The sequence below is a fragment of the Solanum stenotomum genome, chromosome 5 (genome assembly GCF_019186545.1).
Source record: "Solanum stenotomum isolate F172 chromosome 5, ASM1918654v1, whole genome shotgun sequence".
In the NCBI taxonomy this organism is placed as follows: Eukaryota; Viridiplantae; Streptophyta; class Magnoliopsida; order Solanales; family Solanaceae; genus Solanum; species Solanum stenotomum.
In genome coordinates, this window is record NC_064286.1 from 21,720,612 (window position 1) to 21,743,024 (window position 22,413).

The window sequence follows — 22,413 nt, forward strand, 5'->3', positions numbered from 1 at the left end:
TGAGAGTGTCAATAGAAGTCTGGAGGAGGGGTCAGTGCAGCAATGATGACACTTTCAATCATCCACGAGATGGATCTCTCAAGTCGGGTCACTCTCACATCAGCTGAATGGGCTAGGTATCCCATATTAAGGATCATCACCTGGGTAATCTTGTGGGTTAGGACAAGGTAGAGGCACCCGAGACCTGTGAAGAAGAAGAAGGGGCAGAAGTACTTGAAGGCCCAGGGGCCAGAGTAGGGAAATATGCCTTTGTAGGTATCGAATTAATGTCCACCTCGGGGGATGTATCCACCAGAGACGCTCTCCTCCTTTCGGCCTCCTCTCGTATGTACTCGGCCTCAATACGCCGGATGTCAGTGGAGCAAGAAGGGGTAACCTCAATATCTCTCGTATCATCCTAGGGTACTCCAGCACACCTGCACAACTCAGTGATCAGGATCGGGAATGGGAGAGAAGTCTGCCTCTGCTTGGCCTTCATGGCCATCTCTTGCTCAATAATAAACCCCATGTCAATGCTCTTCCTAGAAATAATCGACCCAAGGCAGGCCGCCTTAGGATGACAGAGAACAGACTCATTTTGGGAAGGCATAATAGAGATACTGATGAATCCAAACCAATAACGTGCAATTACACTCAAGTTCCTCTTCTTGATCGGGACTCCTGCCTCTATCCACCTCGGGGTGATGTCAGAGATGAGAGGCGCCAGCCAGCCCTTGAGTTCATCCAATGATGTTGTAGTGGTAGTCAGGTTGGGGTAGTCAAAGTCATACCCCCTGTCAAGTACGATATTAATGTACTCGCTATTGCGTCCAACTTCCTTACCCCGGACCACAATCGACTTAACCGGTCTGAACTCGCTGGCTTTTTTCCTGCTCTTTGGAACCAAGTCACCATATGCTGTGTAGAACTCTCAAACCCATGAAGGAATATAGGGGCCCCAGGGCCTGGAGAACTGCTCAAACCGGTGGAAGTGAAGGGTGTCCCTCAATGTGGAGTACCTTCCCTCAAGGCCCTCTGTAGATAATAACTTCTCCTCGAGGATAGTTCGCAGCCTGTCAGATTTTAATCTATTTAGGAGTCAGGGAGGAGGAACTATTGGTGGCACTGGAGCCACAAGAGGTGCCGGAGTTGACACTGAATTTGCTGGTGTGGATACTGGAGGGACTCTAGCTGAGTCAAGGCGAGATCTAGAACGGATCTCAACCTGCCGGGACTGTAAGGTTTGATCATCATTAGGCTCAGATAATGCAGCCTAAGAGTCGTCAGACACTCTCTCCCTGTTATGATCTGGAACCTCAGATGTAAGTCTCTTGCCTTTGCCCTTTTTAAGAGGATTTGCTCCCCTTTCATTTATCACAATACCCCGCGCTCTTTTGCGGGGTAGCATCTCTAGGTTAGTCCTGACCATATCTACAAAAACATCAGGAAAAGAGTTAGAAACAATTCAAAAAAAAGCACAGAAAAGTAGTTGCAGATAGACTTGCCGAACCAATTGTCGAATCTCTTTGGCGAGCTAGATCGGGCTCCCCGAAAGGATTGGCTCAAAAATCTCATAAAAATTTGGCATGTCGGCGATGGGAAGGCCTTTCGACGAATCGCTGACAAAATTCGGTGAGCAAGGATTAGCTCGCCGAAAGTTATAGTGCAATTAAGGGTCAGGGGTGCAGACAAAATGAGATCAAGAAGGACTTTCGGCGAGTCGCCAAGTGCATTTAGCGACCTCAGGCTTCTCGCCGAAAGTTACAGAACCAAACTTCACATTTAGCATGAAATCAAAGGTGATATGGGGAACTTTGGCGAACCGCCGAGTGGTTCAGCGAGCTCGACCTAGCTCTCCAAATGCCCCAACGTGCCTACTTTCAACCCATCTTGTCAAATTCAACCCTGCAACCCCCGAAAAAAAAATAAAAAACATGCACCCATTAAATTAAACTAAGACCTGTTACACCCATGCCCCCGGGATACTTAGACACTTACCGATTTGGCTAAATTTGGCCATTTAACGACTTTTGCCCTGAAGAATGACGTCAACCGATCCATTATTGGGAAAAATACGTCATTTGGCACAAATACAGGCTACTTAGACTTCACCCTACTAGACCCAACAACATGCAAGCACAACCCCACAAATTTTAAGGCACAAAATCATGAGAATTCAATAATAAAGGCATTACGGGCAAAATTTTCAAATTAAACTAGGCACACACACATATACTATTACGATCAGAGAGGCCCAACACTGAACACTAAGATAAGATCATTGCAAATGAGTAAAGATTTCTAAAAATAAATTTGGGATTCGAAAAACCAAACTCAGATGTTGATTAATTAAGTTGAAACGCTAGGCGGCAAAGAAATCCAGTCCGAACACAAATCCGATGATCGAAATGTGATAAAAATGCAAGAAATATAGATAATATTGTATGGGTGTGAGTTTGGGAAGATTAAAAGTGAGGGAAAGTGAAAGAGTTTGAAAGTTTAAACCTTTGGCCTTTAAAAACAGTCCAGTTCTCGCTCATTCGACGACATTAGTTTTGCTCGACGACCCACTCGGTGACACGCCAAGTGGGAACTTACCTCGCCGAGTTTCACAGGACTTCCAGTTAATGTGGGTTCTAAGCGGCGAACTAGATTGCGATCGCCGACTTGGTCAGCGATTCACCAAGTTGCTCCTGGGCTCGCCGAGTTTTACAGATTCCTATTTAAAATTGTCTTGAGTTCAACATTGGTCCAGGTCGGGCTCACCGACCTCATTGATGAGTCGCCGACTGGACTATCAGCTCGCCAACCTGCACTTTTCAAACACCTTCCACATTTTGACCTGCACAATAAACATACCATTATTTCAAACTTAAAAAAAAGGAAAATAAAACTTAGGTTGCCTCCCAAGCAGCGCCTTAGTTAAGGTCATGGAATGACACAAGTCCACACTCAAAACTCATTCTTGGGGTTGGCCATAGTATCACTAGCTAACCCCCTTACTGTCTCGGGTTTAAATGAGACGAGATATGACCCATTTGCGTCACCAACTGTTTGATCGAAATGGATTGAGAGGTAACAGTCTGGCTAAGGGTCGACACATCTTCTTTCATATCTTTCAAAATCTTTTCAGACCCCTTAACTTTATTGAGGATACGAAAAAACATATCCTCAAACCGGCCACCTTCTGAATCCTTTGGATTTTGACGCTCGTGGGGAGGCACATACCTATCTTTCTCCCCATCCTTCCAATTGGGATTTTGATCCCTCCATTCTCGATCACGATCCTTCCAACCTTCATCCCTGTTGCAACCTTGGTTACCACTCTGCCTCGAGTAGTTTGAACGATAACCACCACCTTGGTTGGCTAGGAAATTCACCTCTTCGTTGTACAAAGCCTCAAAATTGGCCTCATCAGGATAAATAGACTCTACACCCACGACATTGACACTTTGAGCACTAACTCCCATGACGTTTTTGGACAAAATGTCAAGTTGTGTCATGTTCTTGGCCATGTTCTGGTCCCTCTCTTGGTCTTTCTCCATCTGCTCCTTGGTCAATTTAAATGTGAGAGGGGAGAGCTGATCTTCGCGGGTGTACCAATCTCGATTGATTATAGTCATGCCATCTAAGAGCTGAGTTGCTATCATTTAAGGTTGCTACGTCAAACCTCCAGAAGTAAGTTGGTCAGCAACACCATTGTTTACCGAGTCAAGGCTTCGATAAAAATACTGTAACAACATGTTGTCACGAAAGCCATGAGTTGGGCATTGGAGCATCAACTTCTTGAATCGTAGCCAAGTTTCATGAATTGGCTCACTCTCCAGATGCTTGAAGCTCTGAATGCTATCCCGTAGAGTCATCATCTTCGGATGAGGGAAAAATCACACTTGAAATGCAGTAACCAATTCCTCCCACGAAGTGATTGATTCACGTAGCAATTCAACCAACTACTTACATGTTTCTCCCATCAAAGAGAATGGGAACAATCTCAACCTGACTGACTCTTGGGATATGTTCTTAAAGGAGAACGGTCCGCATACATCCACGAAGTTTCTAATATGCTCATGGGGATCCTTATGAGCCAAACCACCAAACAACCCTTTCAATTGCAAAAGCTGCAACATAGTACTTGTGATGTGGAACACCTCATTCCCTTTGGCTGGGGGTAAGCGAATGGCACCAATACCACCCATAAGATGGAGGTCATTAGCTTTATGCTTGTTGACATCGTTGATGTTACCTATGTCATCTAGATGGCCTACTTGGCTGGCATTATTGCCGTTCACACTCATACTTCCTGTTTCAAAATACAAACAAGCAAAACAAAAATAAAATTAAGTAAGTTCAACTATGACTAAGAAGAACAAAATTCAACCTAACTAAAGAATCTTAACCAACACCACTCCCTAGCAGCGACGCCATTTTGATTTCATGTATTAGGACACTTTTTCCAATTCTAAGTACCAACGATCGTTAGTCAGTAATATAACCCAACTAAGTGAGTTGGGGTTGAATTCCACAGGGAGTGGTACGTGTTTAAGATTTAAGAGCCAAGTGCAAATATGTTCAAGTCAATCATAGGTAAAGACATTTACGAATAGAAGCATACTTCAAATTAAGGGTGATACAAGTGTCAAATATGGGGGTTTTGATTGTAATTATCAACTACAACAGCAACAAATATCATGAATAGACAAGTAAAGAGACGGGTTCTTGGGTTGTGATTGGATTATATGCTAAGGTAGACAAATAGGTAATTGGAATTGATAGCAAATAGCTGTAAATCAGTGAATAAGCTAAACTTTAGTGGGATAAACTTTCTCTCGAACAATTTACCCCAAATCAAATTGGTTTCTCTCGAACACCAATAAGCAGCAATTAAGAACAACCTTTGTTTTAGTCCATTCATTCTCTCGAGCTGAATGTGTGGAAAAGGGTTTAGGATTCACTCTCTCGAGCTAAACCCATCACAACCCAATACCCACAAACTATCAAATCGGTAATCTTGGTTTTAAAACCTCTCTCTCGAGCAAGCTAAAACCACGAAGTTAGAATTGCATTTGCAACTACAACCCTTTAAATTATACCACAATTATTGATTGAAATCACTTTTAAACAACATTTAAACTATCAATTAACAATACCCAGCAGGTAAATCAACCCATAATCACATAATCACACCCCAAGAATTGGGATTTTAGCTAGACATCATAAAAATATAGAAATCGTTACCAAATTGTGTTTCAATCAATAGGGTATGATTAATTTCATCTTTACAAAGGTCAAGGTTGAAGAATCTCAAAGACACACTTCCAATTTCTCAAAAATAGAAATCTTCAAATCTTCAAAGCAAAGGAAAATATTGTCTCCAAACTCAGAGTTCTAAAACTGATTGATAAAATTAGATACTATGAAAACTCATGCTAAACTAAGAATTTAAAAATGTATTTATAGTCTCCAAAATAATGTTGCAAAGGACCATTCGATGCAAAAAGTCGAGATCACCGTTCCACTCGGTGATCTGCCCTTTGGTTAATTCCATCACCTTTTTGCTTTGGCCTTCATCATTTTCAAGTTCTGTAACTTTGGGCGATCTAGCACTACATCACGAAACCGTTCGGCTACTCACTGATTGCTCTTTTCTATTACCGACTTGATTTTCTCATTCAGGGCTCGGCACACTAGAATTTTAGGCAAGATCATGGCCATTCGGCGACTCGCCCAATGGGTTAGGCGATCATCAAGCCTTCTTTTCTTCGTTCCTTCAGCTATCTTGTTTCTTTTTGCTCATTAGTGTCCATGCTTTGTTCCTCAATCCAAATACCTGAAAATCAAGGATTTACATAAGTTATTGTCATAAAATATGCATTTAAGGACACTAAATCTATTAAAATAAAGCCCTAAATGAGTCCAAATTATGGACTCATCACCCGCCTATCCATGATTGCTTAGTGATAATGAGCAAGCACAAGTACCCCTACTTGACATTGATACCAATCCTCACACCCCTAGATAATCTTTTACTTGTTTGAAATCCAAATTTTAGTTTAATTGTGTTACTTGATACCAAAATCTTTTCATAAATTAGGTGGAATCACCCACCTATTTATTTTAATTGCTACAAATAAATTTGTTTACACTCTTAATTTCCTAATTGAATTCCTTTCATTATATCACTCTATGTGGAAATCAACCCCAACTCTTGCTGGGTAATTTTATTGCTAACGATCTCTTATTTTCTTACTTGTTTTGAGGGTAACTTGAGCATTATCAAAGATGGCGCCGTTGCCGAGGAGTAATAGATAATAATTCAAATCTTTATATTAGTTTGTGAAGTTGTTGAGTTATAGTAGATTGTTGTTTGGTGTTGTTGTGTCTTAATTGCAGGTGGAACTATAAGCAAAGATGAAAGTGACGATGCTAATAACTTTGGGCTAAATGATAACATGGGAGATATGAGCGATATGCAAGTGAATGTCATTCAAAGAATGGGAGATAAGTGTTCCATGTGGCGAAACCATGCTCCAACTACTTCAAATGAGAGGACTGTTTAGGGGCCTTTATCATGAAGACCCTCACGAAAATCTTAGAAATTTAGTAGATGCTTATCAGCCATTCACCTTTAAAAAAATTTCACAAGAATCTATTCGGCTAAGCCTATTTCCATTCTCCTTAACGGGGGAAGCTACTAGAAGGTTAACCAAATTGCCAAATGATTCTATCACTTTGTGAGAGGAACTATCCCAAGAATTACTTGAGAGATTTTTTCCTCCTTCGAAGATGATAATGCTTTGGGACAAGATCCAGATTTCAAGAGAGTGATATGTGAACCCTTCATGAGACTTTGTTACGATTTTGTAAGTTGCTACTCCAATGTCCAACACAAGGTGTTTCAGTCAATTTGTTGCTGCAATACTTATAGTGTAGCCTTGATTCAGTCAACAAAGGACTAGCTAACCAATTTGTTCAAGGTAGGTTGATGAGACAATCATTTGAGGTAGCAACAATGTTGCTTGATGATATGACAAAAATCAACCGATCATGGCATACTAGATAGGATCAAGTATCTTCTATACACTTGAGTATGAGCAAGGAACAAATGGAGAACGATCACGAGTGTGATGATAATATGACTAAGATAATGACCCAACTTGACTTTCTATCTAATTATGTCATAGGAAACAACTTAAATTGGTGAATGTGATTGGTAAAATCACTGGAGAATGCCTGGATGATTCCAGGTTTGAAGCATTACACATTGAAGAAGTGTGCTACTTGGGGAACCAAATGGGGGGTTCTCATCCAAACTATCCTAGACCACGTGGCAACCAAGATTGGAAAAAGGAAAGAGATAATGACCAAAGAGATCGAGTCGCCAACTGGATCCTATGGCGGTCCAAGTCGGGCTCGCCGATATCTTCGACGAGTTGCCAACTGGATCTTTGGCTCGCCAAACCACACATTCTCAAACACACTCCACTTTTCAACCTGCACAATCAACACCTGTTATTCAAAATCAAACTTAAAGCAATAACTTGGGTTGCCTCCCAAGAAGAAGCTTATCTAACGTCGTGGCACGACGCAAGTACCCATTCAAGCTTCATTCTTGGGTTTGCTATAGTATCACTAGCTAACCCCCCTTAGTTGTCTTGGGTTCAGATGAGACAAAATTTGACCCATTTGGGTCTTCAACTGCTTAATAGCAATGGAATAAGAGGTCACCATCTGATGGAGAGTCATGACATCCTTTTTTAATTCTTTCCACACTTTGTTTGACTCTTCGACTTTGTGGAGAATATGTGAGAGCATATTATCTTTCCAGCTGCTCTTAGAGTCCTTGGGTTTTTGAATCTCATGGGGAGGAACATACCTATCCTTCTCTCCTTCTCTATTCCATCCTTTGTTGCCTCCCGGCCTTGAGGATTTGGCATGATAATTTCCTTTTTGATTGGCCTGTAAGTTTACTTTCTTATTGTACAACGCTTCAAATTCCATGACATTTTTGGCCAAGGTATGTAGCTGGGTCATTATTTTGGCAAAGTTCTGGTCTCTCTCTTGATATTTTATGATCAGTTCTTTTGTCAATTTACAAGTGAGAGGAGAGACTTGGTCTTCGCGAGTATGCCATGCCCTATTTCTCTTGGTCATGCAATCGAGGAGTTGGGACGCTATTATGTAGGGATGCCGCAATATTCCACCCTGAGAAAGTTGTTCAACCACTCCTCTATTTACCAAATCAAGACCTCTATAGAAATATTCCTGCAGCACCTTATCTGGAAGTCCATGTGTAGGGTACTGAAGTACTAGATCCTTGAATCTCAACCATGTGTCATTTATTTGCTCATCTTCCAAACATCTAAACTCTACGATTCCATCTCTTAAATTTATCATCTTCGACGGGGGAAAGAATTGCACTTGGAATGCGGTAATAAGTTCATCCCACGAAGTGATAGAATCTCTTGGCAACTCAACCAACCACTTGCTTGCCTCGCCCATCAGAGAAAATGGGAACAACCTCAACCAGACTGATTCTTAGGATATGTTCTTAAATGAGAAAGGTCCACATACATTTATAAATTTTTTGATATGCTCATGGGGATCCTCATGAGCCAAACAACCAAACAAACCCTTTAGTTGAAGGAGCTGAAGCATAGTACTTGTGATGTGAAATAAAGTGTTCCCTTCGGCTGGAGGTAAACGAATTGCCCCAACACCACCCATTTGGGCTGGGTCATTGACATTGTTGAGGTTGCCGACATCATCTTAGTGTCCCACTTGGCTACCATTACTTCTATTAACACTCATTTCCTTCTCTGTTTTAACAAGCAACACAAAAGAAAAAACAAAAATAAGTAGGTTTAACTATAACTACAAAGATCACAATTCAACTTCAATAAAAGAATTTTAAACAACACCACTCCCCGGCAGCGACGCCATTTTTTATTTAACAATTCAAACACACCTCATCCAATTATAGGCGTGAACGAACGTTAAGCAGTATAAAACCCAACAATTGAGTTGGGGTCGAATCCCACAGAAAGCTGTACGTGTTCAAATTCAATTAAGAAGTACAAATGTGATCTAACTAGGAATATGGATAGATATTATCGAAAAAAGACATATCAAATAAAAGGAATGACACGAATGTCAAATGGGGGTTTTGATTTTCAATTATCAACTACAAAGTAGTGAAATAGCAATGAGAAAACAATATAGAGAAAGATTCCCGGGATATGATCGATTATAGGTGAATTTTGATATATGGGTAATTGAAACTACTAGTAAACAACTAAATATAAGTGGGTAGGCTAGACTATAGTTGGAATAGCTTTCTCTCAAACAACTATTGCGCTTCAAGTGATTTCTCTCGAACATCAATAAGCATACAATTAAGAACTGCCCAAAACCTTAATGCATCTTCTTTCTCGAGCAAGATAGGTAGGACTAGGTTTAGGATTCACTCTCAATGGCTGAACCCAAACCAACCCAATACATACAAATCATCAATCAATAACCTTAGTTCTAAAACCTCTCTCGATCGAAAGCCAAGAACACAAAACTAGAACTGCATTTGCAATTACAATTCATAGATTAAACCATAATTAATGATTAAACCCACTTCAAAATAGCATTTAAAATAGTAATTAGCAATACCCACACAGTAATTCAACCCATAATCACATGATCACACCCAGAGAATTGAGGTTTTAGTCGAACATCATAAAAAGATAAAAATTGTTACCTAATCGATTAGCCATCAACTAGGTAAGAGGAATTCAAGCTTTCAATGCTCCAATTTGAAGAAAATTAGAAACCCACTTGTAAAATCTCCAAGTTGAGTCTCAAAACCTTTAAGTCTACTAAGAGAACTGTTCTAGACTAAAGATAGATAAAAATCGATGTCCGAAGATTCAATTCTAATCCATCCCTTAAATTAATGTTAAAAATTTAATTTATAGTCGCCGAGAATAGCCCACGAAGGGCCACTCGGCGAAGTAAGTTGGGATCGCTGAACCACTCGGTGAGCCACCCTTTGATCTCTTCCATCGCCCTTTTCGCCTTGACATTCAGCATCCTCAAGGTCTGTAACTTTGGGTGATCTATCTTGAGTTCGTGGAACTACTCGGCGATCTGCCGACTGCTCCTTTTCATCACGGACTTGGTTCTTTCCTTCAGAGCTTAGCACACTGGAACTTTAGGCGGTTTGATAGCCACTCGGTGATTCGCCAAATTCACTTGGCGATCACCAGGATTTCCTTCTTTTATTTCTTCAGCCTGTTTTGTTCCTTTTTGCCTGTTAGTGTCCTTGCTTTGCTCCTCAATCCATATACCTGAATATCAAGGCATTAACATCAGTTTATAGCATAAATTAGGCATTTTAGGACACTAAATCTATCAAAACAAAGCCCTAATTAAATCCAAATCCAGGACTCATCAACGCCCCCAACTTAAACTTTTGCTTGTCCTCAAGTAAAACTCAAGATCAACAGTTCAAAAAGGATGTCTCAAATAGTGCTACAAAAGACTCAACATGAATGCACACAACAAGGTTCAATTTACTCATGCAATAATCAATTGTGCACTCAAAGATTCAAATTGTGACTCACCATTACCAAAGATGCTCGAGTTCACAATACTTACTTCAAATGCAAGTTCAAGCTCAACAAAGGTACTCAAATGCCCTCACAATAAATTAGATTCCATATTCACACACAATTCTTCAACAATTTGTAGTTTTGGATTCACATACGACTCTCACACTCACAAAGATGAACACATGCATGACTTCACCCATAGGTTTGCCCTTATTTTCCAATCTACATTTGTTTCAGCTCACTCAAAATCACAAAGGTCTTTTTATGGCTTTTAATGGGGCTGAGTGTAAAGATATGGTCATTTAGGCTCAGTGGTTGCTACCTTCATGAAGTGTTGCCTGAATGTCACATTCCTCCTTTTCTTTTACATTGTAAGCATGCTGATAATCCACCCCATTATTTAACTTCTTATTACCGGACACCCCATTCCTTTTACAATTTTAATCACTTATTTCACAACTTTTTCATACTTTTTCTTTGCTTCTTTTCTCTTTTCTCTTCTCTTTTTTTTTATATGAAGGGGTTCTATATTTTTCAAAATCATTCCTCAAAGGGGGATTTCTCACACTTCTTGACTTTCCTTCTCTTTTTACCACACCCCCAATTGGCCTAAGTTGGATATTCAAACAAACCACACTTCATGAGAGTTATGGGTGAATGGATAAGAAGGATCACAATTGCTCAAGTTTCTTCCAAGAAAAGGGATAAAGCTTAATGGGGGTTCAAGCAAGGTTCACACATCTCACAAGGTTGGTCACAAAAGAGGTATATTGTCAAATTGTTTTCACTCTTCAAAATTGCTGCCTAACATCATTTCAAGTGCTTGCATCACTTAGTCAACTGGACCAATGGGGCAAATTCTAGGTGTCATCACACAGGGTTCAAAGTAACCTCAACACACATGGCATTGGCACCAATATCAAACAAGACTATACACTTTTGCTAATGTGCAATGTTTATCACAAGAGACTCATTCGATAACCGGCTAGTCACAACAAGATTGTCACGACCCAGGGGATCCCCTTAGATGTAACATGCCATACTCGACTCCGGAGGGTTCACATACAAGCCCTTAGCATATCATAAACATATGTAATAGAAATGATGCGGAATTTAAAACTTTTTACAATCGAAGTCTTTCATAAACCAAAAATAGATGTCTAGACATTGTCTCTATAAGCCATCTAATACAATCGAGAATCAATATGGGTCACATCCCTTTTACAATATAGTCTCAAAATAAAAAGTACGAAAGAAACTAGAAATGAACAACTCTCATCCTCAAACCATGAGGACTCTTCAAGAGCTTGGAGAGAATCAATCCAAGCTTCAAACAATGGGAATGGCACACCTCAACAACCAGACCCTACACATATAGAAAAATGTAGAAAATATGGATTAGTACAAAAATGCACTAAGTATGATAGTCATGCATAAAATCCTTGAAAACATGCTAAAAAGGGACATTTTAGTTGAAACCATGCACTTTACCAAGTTTAAGAGTCATCATGCACATTTGTGTAGAAACATAAGGCAAACCATTTCATAAGCAACCCTAAGCTATGCATATGCAATGCATAGACAAGATCCCATAATCCTATCTAATACTAAGTATCACTTTTAGGTCACCAACATCATACCTATCATGCTTTGTCTTCATCGTAGTCAATACTTATAGACAAGGAGACCTTCATATTGATTAACTTGTAACAAGGAAAGTCACTCATAGCAACAATCCATCTAAACATGCATAATTCATAAGTCATCATGGCATAAAGGAACCACACTACAACTTCTCTCAAAGTCCACTTGTGTCATGCATGAATGAAGTCCCATACCCCCATTCACACTAAGTATATCTTCTTGAGAAGTCAGAAGTCATAGTTCATGTTCTTATCATAGTTCATCTTCTTCTCATGTAGGGAAAATAGCCTTAACCGACATAGACCATGTGAGCTACATAGAATATGGTGTCATGCCCCTACACTGAAAATAGGTGACCTACTTGCCTAAGGTAGAACTCATGTTTAATAGTGTAGGTGGATCCACTAGCTAAAGACCTATGTGGGCACATAGTTACGAGATAGGGAGATTGCTTCTAGAAACACAGACTAACTGAGGTAAGAGGTTTCCATCTCATGAGGTAACTGTTTTGGGAACCCGGACTAACTGACGTAAAAGGAACCCATAGGAAAGCCGAACTAACTGATGTAAAAGCTTTCATCTCATATTCATATCCACTCGATACTAAGCATAATTCCCTTTAAATTCATGTTAAGTCTTTACTTAGGTTCATGTTCATGGAAGAATGATCTAGCACTCTAACCAGCATGGTATCATGATATCTCATAGATTCAAGTAGGTGAGAATAAGCTTTCAACCTTAGAATCAATACTATGTGAGTAACCTTTCACATCATGTCATAGTGTGTTCATGAGAATAGCCTTTCATTCAACACAACAAGATCATCATAGTCATACATAGTTCATGCATAATCATGTGTAAGGGTATATGTGAGAACAACCTTTAAACAATACAACAATTGCTTTATAAACATAGAAACCTTACTTTTCAAAGTATTTCCAAAGCACATGCATAGTTCTCATAGTCATGTATAGGTTCTCATTCATAGTCCTTCAATAACCCTAGATCACAATTCATAATTCACATCTTACATCACAACTCTAAACATAGATGTTCACATATAGCAATTAGATTAACTACTACATGCATAATTCGATCACAATCCACCAATATCAAGCATCACCCACACTTTGAGATCCAATTTGCCAAAATAGGGGAATTCATGGATTCATAGGTAATTCATCATAAAAACAGTAATAATTCATCAATTTGATCATAATATAAGACAACTAAATCATTGAAATTGTTTTGAAAATAAATCCATGACTTAGAGTGAAACCCTAACTTTTTGGGGGAATTTCATATTGAGAAATTGAGTTTTGAAGGGACTCTATGGGTGATAGCTACCCATAGATGAAAAGCTACCATAACTTAGGTGAAGAATCTAACCAAAATTGTGTGAGAAAGCCTCCTTATTCAAGCCCTAACTTGATTTACCTCTTGTTCTTCAATGGAGTTTTAGAGAGAAGATTTTTGGAAAGGTTTTGATTTTGTTTTGGGGATTTTTGAATTATGACATTAGATGGATTATTTTAGGTGAGAAAAATACTTATATAGTTGTTTAAAATAGGCCGAAAACGACACCACATAACCATTAAATAAAAAGGAAATTACAAAATGATCCCTAACATTAACTGCCAAAAGGCATTTTCAGGTGTGACCTACGACTGGGGACCCACGGACTGTGGGTGGGCCATAACCCGTGCTGGTGAACCATTGGTCATGGTCTGGGACTAGGAAAATAGGGGAAGGTCCAGCCTTGGCCCATGACTTCTACCTACGGGGCGTGGGTCCATCCACGGATCATGGATGCCCTTCGTGGGTAGGCTACCTTTTGACAGCTTTTTGGGCTATCTCAAGGTCCTCCTCAAGGAACCTTGGTTGGTCCTTGGGGGTCGTACCTTGACGTCTACACCCAAAAACACTTATATTAGGTACCGGAGGTTTTTTTATGATTCTAATGTTTACGTTAAACCCCAATTAGGCTACTAGTTTACACATTAGGCTCTAGCTTAGTTTACTAGTTTTCCGGAGTGTTACAGAGATGCTAAAAGTCCACACACTATCTAAGCAACTTCATTTGGCTTCATCGTAGCCGTACATTCATTTGGTTCAATTAAGAGCACTATTTAAGTCATCGGTATTGATCATCACCGACACTCAAATTTGCACAAGATCAGCCACAATCACACACAAAAGAGGTGGCACAATATTTTTTAAAAAATTGGTCGAAATCATTTCCATTCAAAACAAGTTGCCCTAAGCTCAAACATACACAAAATAAGATCAAACACATATATAGATCAAAGTACCCAATATTCACAAATAAAAATAGAATACAAGAGGTTGGTATGGAAATACTTCACCCCACCCACAAAGGAAAAACTGTTGTCCTCAAATGCAACTAAAACAACAAAAATCAATAAGAATGACAGAGAGGGAGGTAAGGAATGATGATGTATACACAGTCGCTCTGTCTATCGAGGCATCAATTCCTGGGGTCACACTCTGGGACTGGGCATCAGTGCCCGACGTAACAGCAACACTCGCCCCACTGGAGCCTACCATGGAAGTCTCCATCAATGAAGTTTGAAAGGCAGAATGCACCATCGCCTCCTCCACCTCGGTCAGGCCCTCATATGTAGTCTCCTCCTGGATAATGAGATCCTCCTCATCAACCTCTGCCTCAGACTCTGCAGCCACATCCTCAGCTTTAACCTCATCTCCGGTGGTAACCAGAGACACATCAGAGTAAACTGGTGTACCCGTGTCCTGGTCATCAAGGATCTCCACGGTCCCAAAAATCATCGACATATCTGTGGACTTCAGCGGGTCCACATCCTTTCTCAACTCATCAATTGCTGCCTTCACCTCATGAGTGGCTCTCTAACCTCTCTCACATACCTCTATCCTTGTCGTGATAGCATCAATAGACTCTCTAAGAGGTGTCACAACCGCTGTGAGGGCTCTCTCAATCATCCCAGGTACTGTAGCTTCTAGCCAGGAGGCACATACATCAGTAGAATGGGCTAGGTGCCCCATACGTAGTATCATGGCCTGGGTGAGTGCAGTTCGGGAAGCAATACTAGCAGCGTACCTAGGAGGTAAGGAAGCAATAGAAAAACTCTGAGTCATGGAAGGGGTAGAGCTAGAAATACTTGAAGGCCAAAAGGGAGAAGTAGGAAATCTTGCCTCTACAGGTAGTGTCTCAATATCAACAGCCGAGGATGTAACCACCAAGGCTGCCTTCTTCTTCTCAGCCTCATCCTTCAAATACTCAGCCTCAATCCACCGGATGTCGGTACAAGAGGTGGCAATCACTTCTACGTCCTTTTTTTATCACGAGGCACACGGGCTCGTCTGCACAATTCCGTGATCAACACCGGGAAAAAGAGAGATGTTTGGTGTTGCCTAGCCCTCATGGCCATTTTTTGTCTGATGATCATACCTAAGTTGACTATCTTCTAGGAATAATAGAGCCCAGACTGGCTATTTTGATGTGGCGGAGGATAGACTCATTCTGGGACGGCATAATTGTGTTACTGATGAAGCCGAACCAATACATTGCTGCCACGTTGAGGTCTTTCTTCTCAATTGGCACTCCGGCCTCGAGCCACCTAGGATTGCTATCAGATAACAGAGGGGCTAACCAACAATTCATATCTTCCAAAGTTGTTGTCTTGATCATGCTCTGGTAGTCATCATTTTATTTCATTAGTGCACCCTAGGACAACATTTATGTTGTCACTGTCACATTTTATCTTTTACCCCTAACAACTATATAGTCGACTGGCTTGAAGGTGGCAGCCTTTTTCTTCCTCTGTGGCACCAAAGCTCCATAGGCAGTGTAGAATTCTCGAACCCAATTAGGAATATAAGGACCCCAGGGTTTAGTAAAGATCTCAAACTTGTAGGACTTTAGGGTCTGCCATATTTCCGGGTACCGGTCTATCACTCCACCTATAGACAACCTTTTCTCCTCAATGATAGTCCTCAGTCCATCAGCCTTTAATCTGTTGAAGGACCGGGGAGGAGGACCTTGTGCATAGGGTACTGGAACCACAACCTGATATGGAACTGGAGAAGGAGTAGTGGTCTCAGGCACCCAGATCCTAGACGGATCATGTATCCTTTTTTAGCTCATTTCAGCTCTTCGAGCCAATAATAGTTGATCAACTTCAGGCTCAGAGATAACAGCCTAAGGATCCTGGTGTTCCCCTTCACATTCAGAAGTGGTGAGGTGAGTCGCGTAGACTCTCTCACTGTCAGAGCTTACTTCTGGTGATGCAATTACGGGCACCTTGTCCTTTCCTTTGCCCTTCCTTCCCGTGGTAAGAAGTTTAGTTGCCTTTGCTTTGGATGTTGATGCATCCTCATTGATGACGATTCCCTTTGCCCGTTTGAGGGGTGGCATTGCTCGTCCTTATACTTTGGGTCTGGCCATATCTGCAAATCACATCAAAAAGAGTTAGAAAATACCCAAGAAAAATTGTAGAATTCAGGTTGTAGATAAACTCGCTGAACCAATCGGTGAGTCCCCGAGTCACTTTGGCGAGCCAGATCAGGCTCGCTGAAAGGATTGGCTTGAAAAATTTCCAAAAATCAAACAAGTCGGTGATATTAAGGGCCCTTCAGCGAATCACTGACACTACTCGGCGAGCTCAGACTAGCCCGCTGAAATTTACAACATGTTTTAGGGATTAGGGGTGAAGAAAGGGCGATCAAGGGACCTTTCAGCGAGTCACCGAGTGAACTCGGCGAGCTCAAGCATCTCACCGAAATTTACAGACTCTAACTAGCTAAAACAAGAAATTAAAGGTGATGAAAGGGGGACGTTGGCAAATCGCTGAACCGTTCGGCGATCTTGACCCAGCACGCTGAACTACCCAATGTGCTAAATTTCAACCTTGTTTCCCAAACTCAAGCCCGCAGACCCCAAAACCAAAATCAAACTACACACTTATGCAATTAGGACCAGACCCAGTCAACCCATGCCTCTGGGATACTCAGACTTCCCCCGATTTGGCCAAAATTGGCCATTTGATGACTTTTGCACTTAAGAATGATGTCAACTGCTCTATCATTAGGCAAATTACGTCATTTGGCATAATTGGGGGTTACTTAGACTTAACCCAACTAGACCCAACATAAATAAACCGCAACCAAACAATGTATGATCAATTTAAACACACGAAACTCGAGAAATCAACATTTTAAGCAAATAGGTGCAATTTTGAAACTAAAACATGCAAACCAACACATCAAATAGAATTCCTAATATGCCCAGCACACAACAACAAAATATTACCAAATGCATTCGTGTTCAACATTAATCAAGAGTTCGGGTTCAGAAAACCAACCTCAATGCTGAATGAAGAATTTGAAATGCTAGGCGGGAATGTAATCCAAATCCGAACACGAGATGTAAGAACAAAAAACGATAACAATAGGAAATTATGAAAAACCTACAGTGCGGGCAAGAGACTACGGGGTTTGAAATGTGAGAATATGAAAGATTTTGAATTTTTAAACCGTTTGGCCTTTTAAAACCTTCAGTTTGTGGCCCTTTCGGCGGTAGTAGTTGACCACACCAAACCACTCGGCGATGCACCGAGTAGTGACTTACCTCGCCGAGTTTTACACGACCTCCAGTTAATTTGGGGGTCCAAACAGCAGATAAAATTGGGCTCGCCAACTTGTTCGACGAGTCGCTGATTCATCGATTAACCCGCCAAGTTTTACAGACTCCCTCTTCAGAGTTTTGTGGGTCCAACAACGGTTCATGTCGAGCTCATTGATCCCTTCGGTGACTCGCCGACTGGACTCTTTGGCTCACCAAACCACACATTCTCAAACATATTCCACTTTTCAACCTGCATAATCAACACCTGCTATTCAAAATCAAACTTAAAGCAATAAAAACTTGGGTTGCCTCCCAAGAAGCGCCTTAGTTAACGTCGTGGCAAGACGCAAGTACCCATTCAAGCTTCATTCTTGGGGTATTCCATAGTATCACTAGACAACCCCCCTTATTATCTTGGTTTCAGATGAGACGAAATTTGACCTACTTGGGTCTCCATCAGCTTAATAGCAATGGAATGAGAGGTCACCATCTGATGGAGAGTCAAGACATCCTTTTTTAATTCTTTCCACACTATGTTTAACTCTTCGACTTTGTGGAGAATGTGTACGAGCATATTATTTGTGCAGCTGCTCTTAGAGTCCCTGGGTTTTTTATGCTCATGTGGAGGAACATACCTATCCTTCTCCCCTTCTTTATTCCATCCTTTGATGCCTCCCAGCCTTGAGGATTTTGCACGATAATTTCCTCCTTGATTGTCTAGGAAATTTACTTCCTTATTGTACAATGCTTCAAATTCCATGACATTTTTTGTCAAGGTATCCAGGTGGGTCATCATTTTTGCCAAGTTCTGGTCTCTCTCTTGATATTTTATGATCAGTTCTTTTGTCAATTTACAAGTGAGAGAAGACACTTGATCTTTGTGAGTATGCCATGCCCTATTTCTCTTAGTCATGCAATCGAGGAGTTGGGATGCTATAGTGTAGGGCTGCCGCAATATTCCACCCGGAGAAAGTTGGTCAACCACTCCTCTATTTAACAAATCAAGACCTCTATAGAAAAAATCCAATAACACCTTATCTGGAAGTCCATGAGTAGGGCACTGAAGCACTATCTCCTTGAATCTCAGCCATGTCTGCTTGATTTGCTCATTTTCCAAACATCTAAACTCTAGGATTCCATCTCTTAGAGTCATCATCTTTGACGGGGGAAAGAATCGCACTTGGAATGCGGTAATAAGTTCATCCCACAAAGTGATAGAATCTCCCATTGGGCTGGGTCATTGACATCATTGAAGTTGCCGACATCAACTTGGTGGCCTACTTGGCTACCATTACTTCCATTAACGCTCATTTCCTTCTCTGTTTTTTCTAGCAACACAAAACCAAAAACAAAAATAAGTAGATTCAACTATAACTACAAAGATCACAATTCAACTTCAATAAAAGAATTTTAAACAACACTACTCCCCGACAGCGGTGCCATATTTGATTTAATGTTTCAAACACACCTCATCCAATTATAGGTGTGAACGATCGTTAAGCAGTAAAAAATCCAACAATTGAGTTAGGGTCAAATCCCACAGGGAGCAGTACGTGTTCAAATTCAATTAAGAAGTACAAATGTGATCTAACTAGCAATAGGAATAGATATTATCGAAAAAATACATATCAAATAAAAGGGATGACATGAATGTCAAATGGGGGTTTGGATTTGCAATTATCAAGTACTAAGTAGTGAAATAGCAATGAGAAAACAATAAAGAGAAAGATTCCTGGGATGTGATCGATTATAGGTGAATTTTGATATATGGGTATTTGAAACTACTAGTAAACAACTAATATCAGTGGGTAGGCTAGACTATAATTGGAATAGATTTCTCCTGAACAACTATTCCGCTTCAAGTGATTTATCTCGAACATCAACAACCATATCAATTAAGAACTGCCCAAAACCTTAATGCATCTTCTCTCTCGAGCAAGATGGGTAGGACTGGGTTTAGGATTCACTCTCTCGAGCTAAACCCAAATCAACCTAATACATATAAATCATCAATCAATAACCTTAGTTCTAAAACCTCTCTCTCTCGCAAGCCAAGAACACTGAACTAGAACTGCATTTGGAACTACAATTCATAGATTAAACCCCAATTAATGATTAAACCCACTTCAAAATAGCATTTAAACTAGTAATTAGCAATATCCACATACTAATTCAACCCATAATCACATGATCACACCCCAATAATTGAGGTTTTAATCGAACATCATAAAAAGATAAAACCGTTACCGAATCGATTAGCCATCAACTGGGTAAAGAGGAATTCAAGCTTTACAATGCTCCAATTCGAAGAAAATTAGAAACCCACTTGTGAAATCTCCAAGTTCAGTCTCAAAACCTTCAAGTCTACTTAGAGAACTGTTCTAGACTAAAGATAGATAAAAATTGATGTCCGAAGATTCAATTCTAATCCATCCCCTAAATTAAAGTTCAAAATGTAATTTATAGTCACTGAGAATAAGACACAAAGGGCAACTCGGCGAAGTAAGTCAGGCTCGCCGAACCACTCGGCGAGCCACCCTTTATCTCTTCCATCACCCTTTTCGCCTTGACATTCAGCATCCTCAAGGTCTGTAACTTTGGGTGATCTATCTTGGTTTCGTGAAACTACTCGGCGATCTGCCGAATGCTACTTTTCGTCACCGACTTGGTTATTTCCTTTAGGGCTTGGCACACTGGAACTTTAAGCGGTCTGATAGCCACTCGGTAATTTGCCAAATGCCTTTGGCGATCACCATGATTGCCTTCTTTGATCCTCAATCCATGTACCTGAAATAAGGGCATTAACATCAGTTTATAGCATAAATTAGGCATTTGAGGACACTAAATCTATCAAAACAAAGCCTTAAATGAGTCCAAATCTTGGACTCATCAATTGACTCAAAAGAAGGTCAAATTCCAGTGGTCAGATGAGTGCCAGATAAGTTTCTCAGAACTAAAGGCTAGGTTGACTACAATTCCTATCTTAACTCTACTAGATTGTTCAAACGGTTATGTAATTTATTGTGATGCATCCAGGGTTGGCCTAGGTTGTGTGTTGATGCAACGAGGTAAGGTCATAGCTTATGCTTCTAGACAGCATAAGGTCCATGATAAGAACTACCCGACTCATGGCCTCGAGCTTGCAGCTGTAGTATTTTCCCTAAAGATTTGGAGGCATTACTTGTATGGTGTTCATGTAATGTGTTCAAAGATCATATGAGCTTCAGTATGTGTTAACCCAAAAAAAGTTGAATCTTCGTCAAATGAGATGGCTTGAATTCCTTAAGGACTATGATATGAATGTGTTTTACTATCCTAGTAAGGACAATGTAGTGCTTGATGCTCTCAGCAGACTATCTATGGGTAGTGTAGCACATGTTGAGGAAGAAAAGAAGGAATTAGCAAAAGATGTTTACCAGCTTACTCGCTTAGGAGTTGGTCTTATGAACATGTCAGTTGGTAGTGTGATAGTTCAGAATAGATCCAAATCTTCATTGGTAGTGGAGGTTAAGTAAACAGAGGATAGTGATCCTATATTACTTCAATTGAAAGGTGCAGTTCATCAGAAGAAAGTAGAGGTTTTCTCTCAAGGGGGAGATGGTGTGCTTCGTTATCAAGGTCACTTATGTGTTCCAAATGTGGGTGAGTTGAGGTAGCAAATCCTTACAGAAGCCCATAATTATAGATATTCTATTCATCCAGGTGCCACTAGATGTACTGTGATCTGCGGGAAGTCTTTTGATGGAACGACATGAAGAGAGACAAAGCAGATTTTGTGGCTAAGTATCCTAATTATCAATAGGTTAAGGTAGAACATCATAAACCAGGAGGTATGACTCAAGAGATTAACATTCCTACATGGAAGTGGGAAGTGATAAACGTGGACTTCACTACGGGTTTACCTCGTACTCGCAGACAGCATGACTCCATTTGGGTGATAGTGGACAGAGTTACTAAGTCCACTCACTTCTTGGCTGTCAAGACTACAGATTCAGTGGAGGATTACGCTAAACTCTACATTAATGAGGTAGTCAGTTTTCATGGAGTTCCTTTGTCTATCATCTCAGATAGAGGTCCTCAGTTTACCTCTCATTACTGGAAATAATTTCATAAAGGTCTTGGTACTCAAGTAAATCTCAGTACATCATTTCATCCACAGACGGATGGTTAGTCAGAGAGTACCATTCAGACCTTAGAGGACATGTTAAGAGCTTGCGTGATCGATTTCTAGGGTAGTTGGGATGATCACCTACCTTCTATAGAGTTCACCTGTAATAATAATTACCATTCCAGTATTCAGATAGCCCCTTATGAAGCATTATATGGGTGTAGATGCAAGTCCCCAATTGGTTGGTTTGAAGTAGGTGAAGCAGCTTTGATAGGGCCAGATTCGGTTCATGAGGCTATGGAAAAAGTTCAGCTCATCAGGGATAGACTTAAGACAGCTCAGAGTCGTCAGAAGTCCTATGCAGATGTACGGAGAATGGACTTAGAGTTTGATATGGATGATTGGGTTTTCCTGAAAGTGTCACCTATGAAGAGGGTGATGAGATTTGGCAAGAAAGGGAA

General features: G+C 40.5%; 2 protein-coding genes across 2 annotated transcripts in view; both read right to left on the bottom strand.

Moving 5' to 3' along the window:
- LOC125865077 (ferredoxin-1, chloroplastic) overlaps positions 1–22,413 on the bottom strand; it is a 791,835-nt gene that overhangs the window by 21,830 nt on the left and 747,592 nt on the right. The window lies entirely within an intron of this gene.
- Positions 7,369–8,478, bottom strand: LOC125863770 (uncharacterized). The gene is made up of 2 exons (XM_049543778.1): positions 7,618–8,478; positions 7,369–7,470 (listed from the first exon to the last, which is right to left on the bottom strand). Exons 1-2 carry the CDS (start codon positions 8,476–8,478, stop codon positions 7,369–7,371), a joined length of 963 nt encoding a protein of 320 aa, XP_049399735.1.

Coding starts and splice junctions, on each gene's coding strand:
- LOC125863770 (XM_049543778.1), bottom strand. CDS start 8,478: ATGGGCGAGGCAAGCAAGTGGTTGGTTGAGTTGCCAAGAGATTCTATC. Junction 7,471..7,617: donor ACCCAAGACAACTAAGGGGG/GTTAGCTAGTGA, acceptor TTGATTGTGCAG/GTTGAAAAGTGGAGTGTGTT.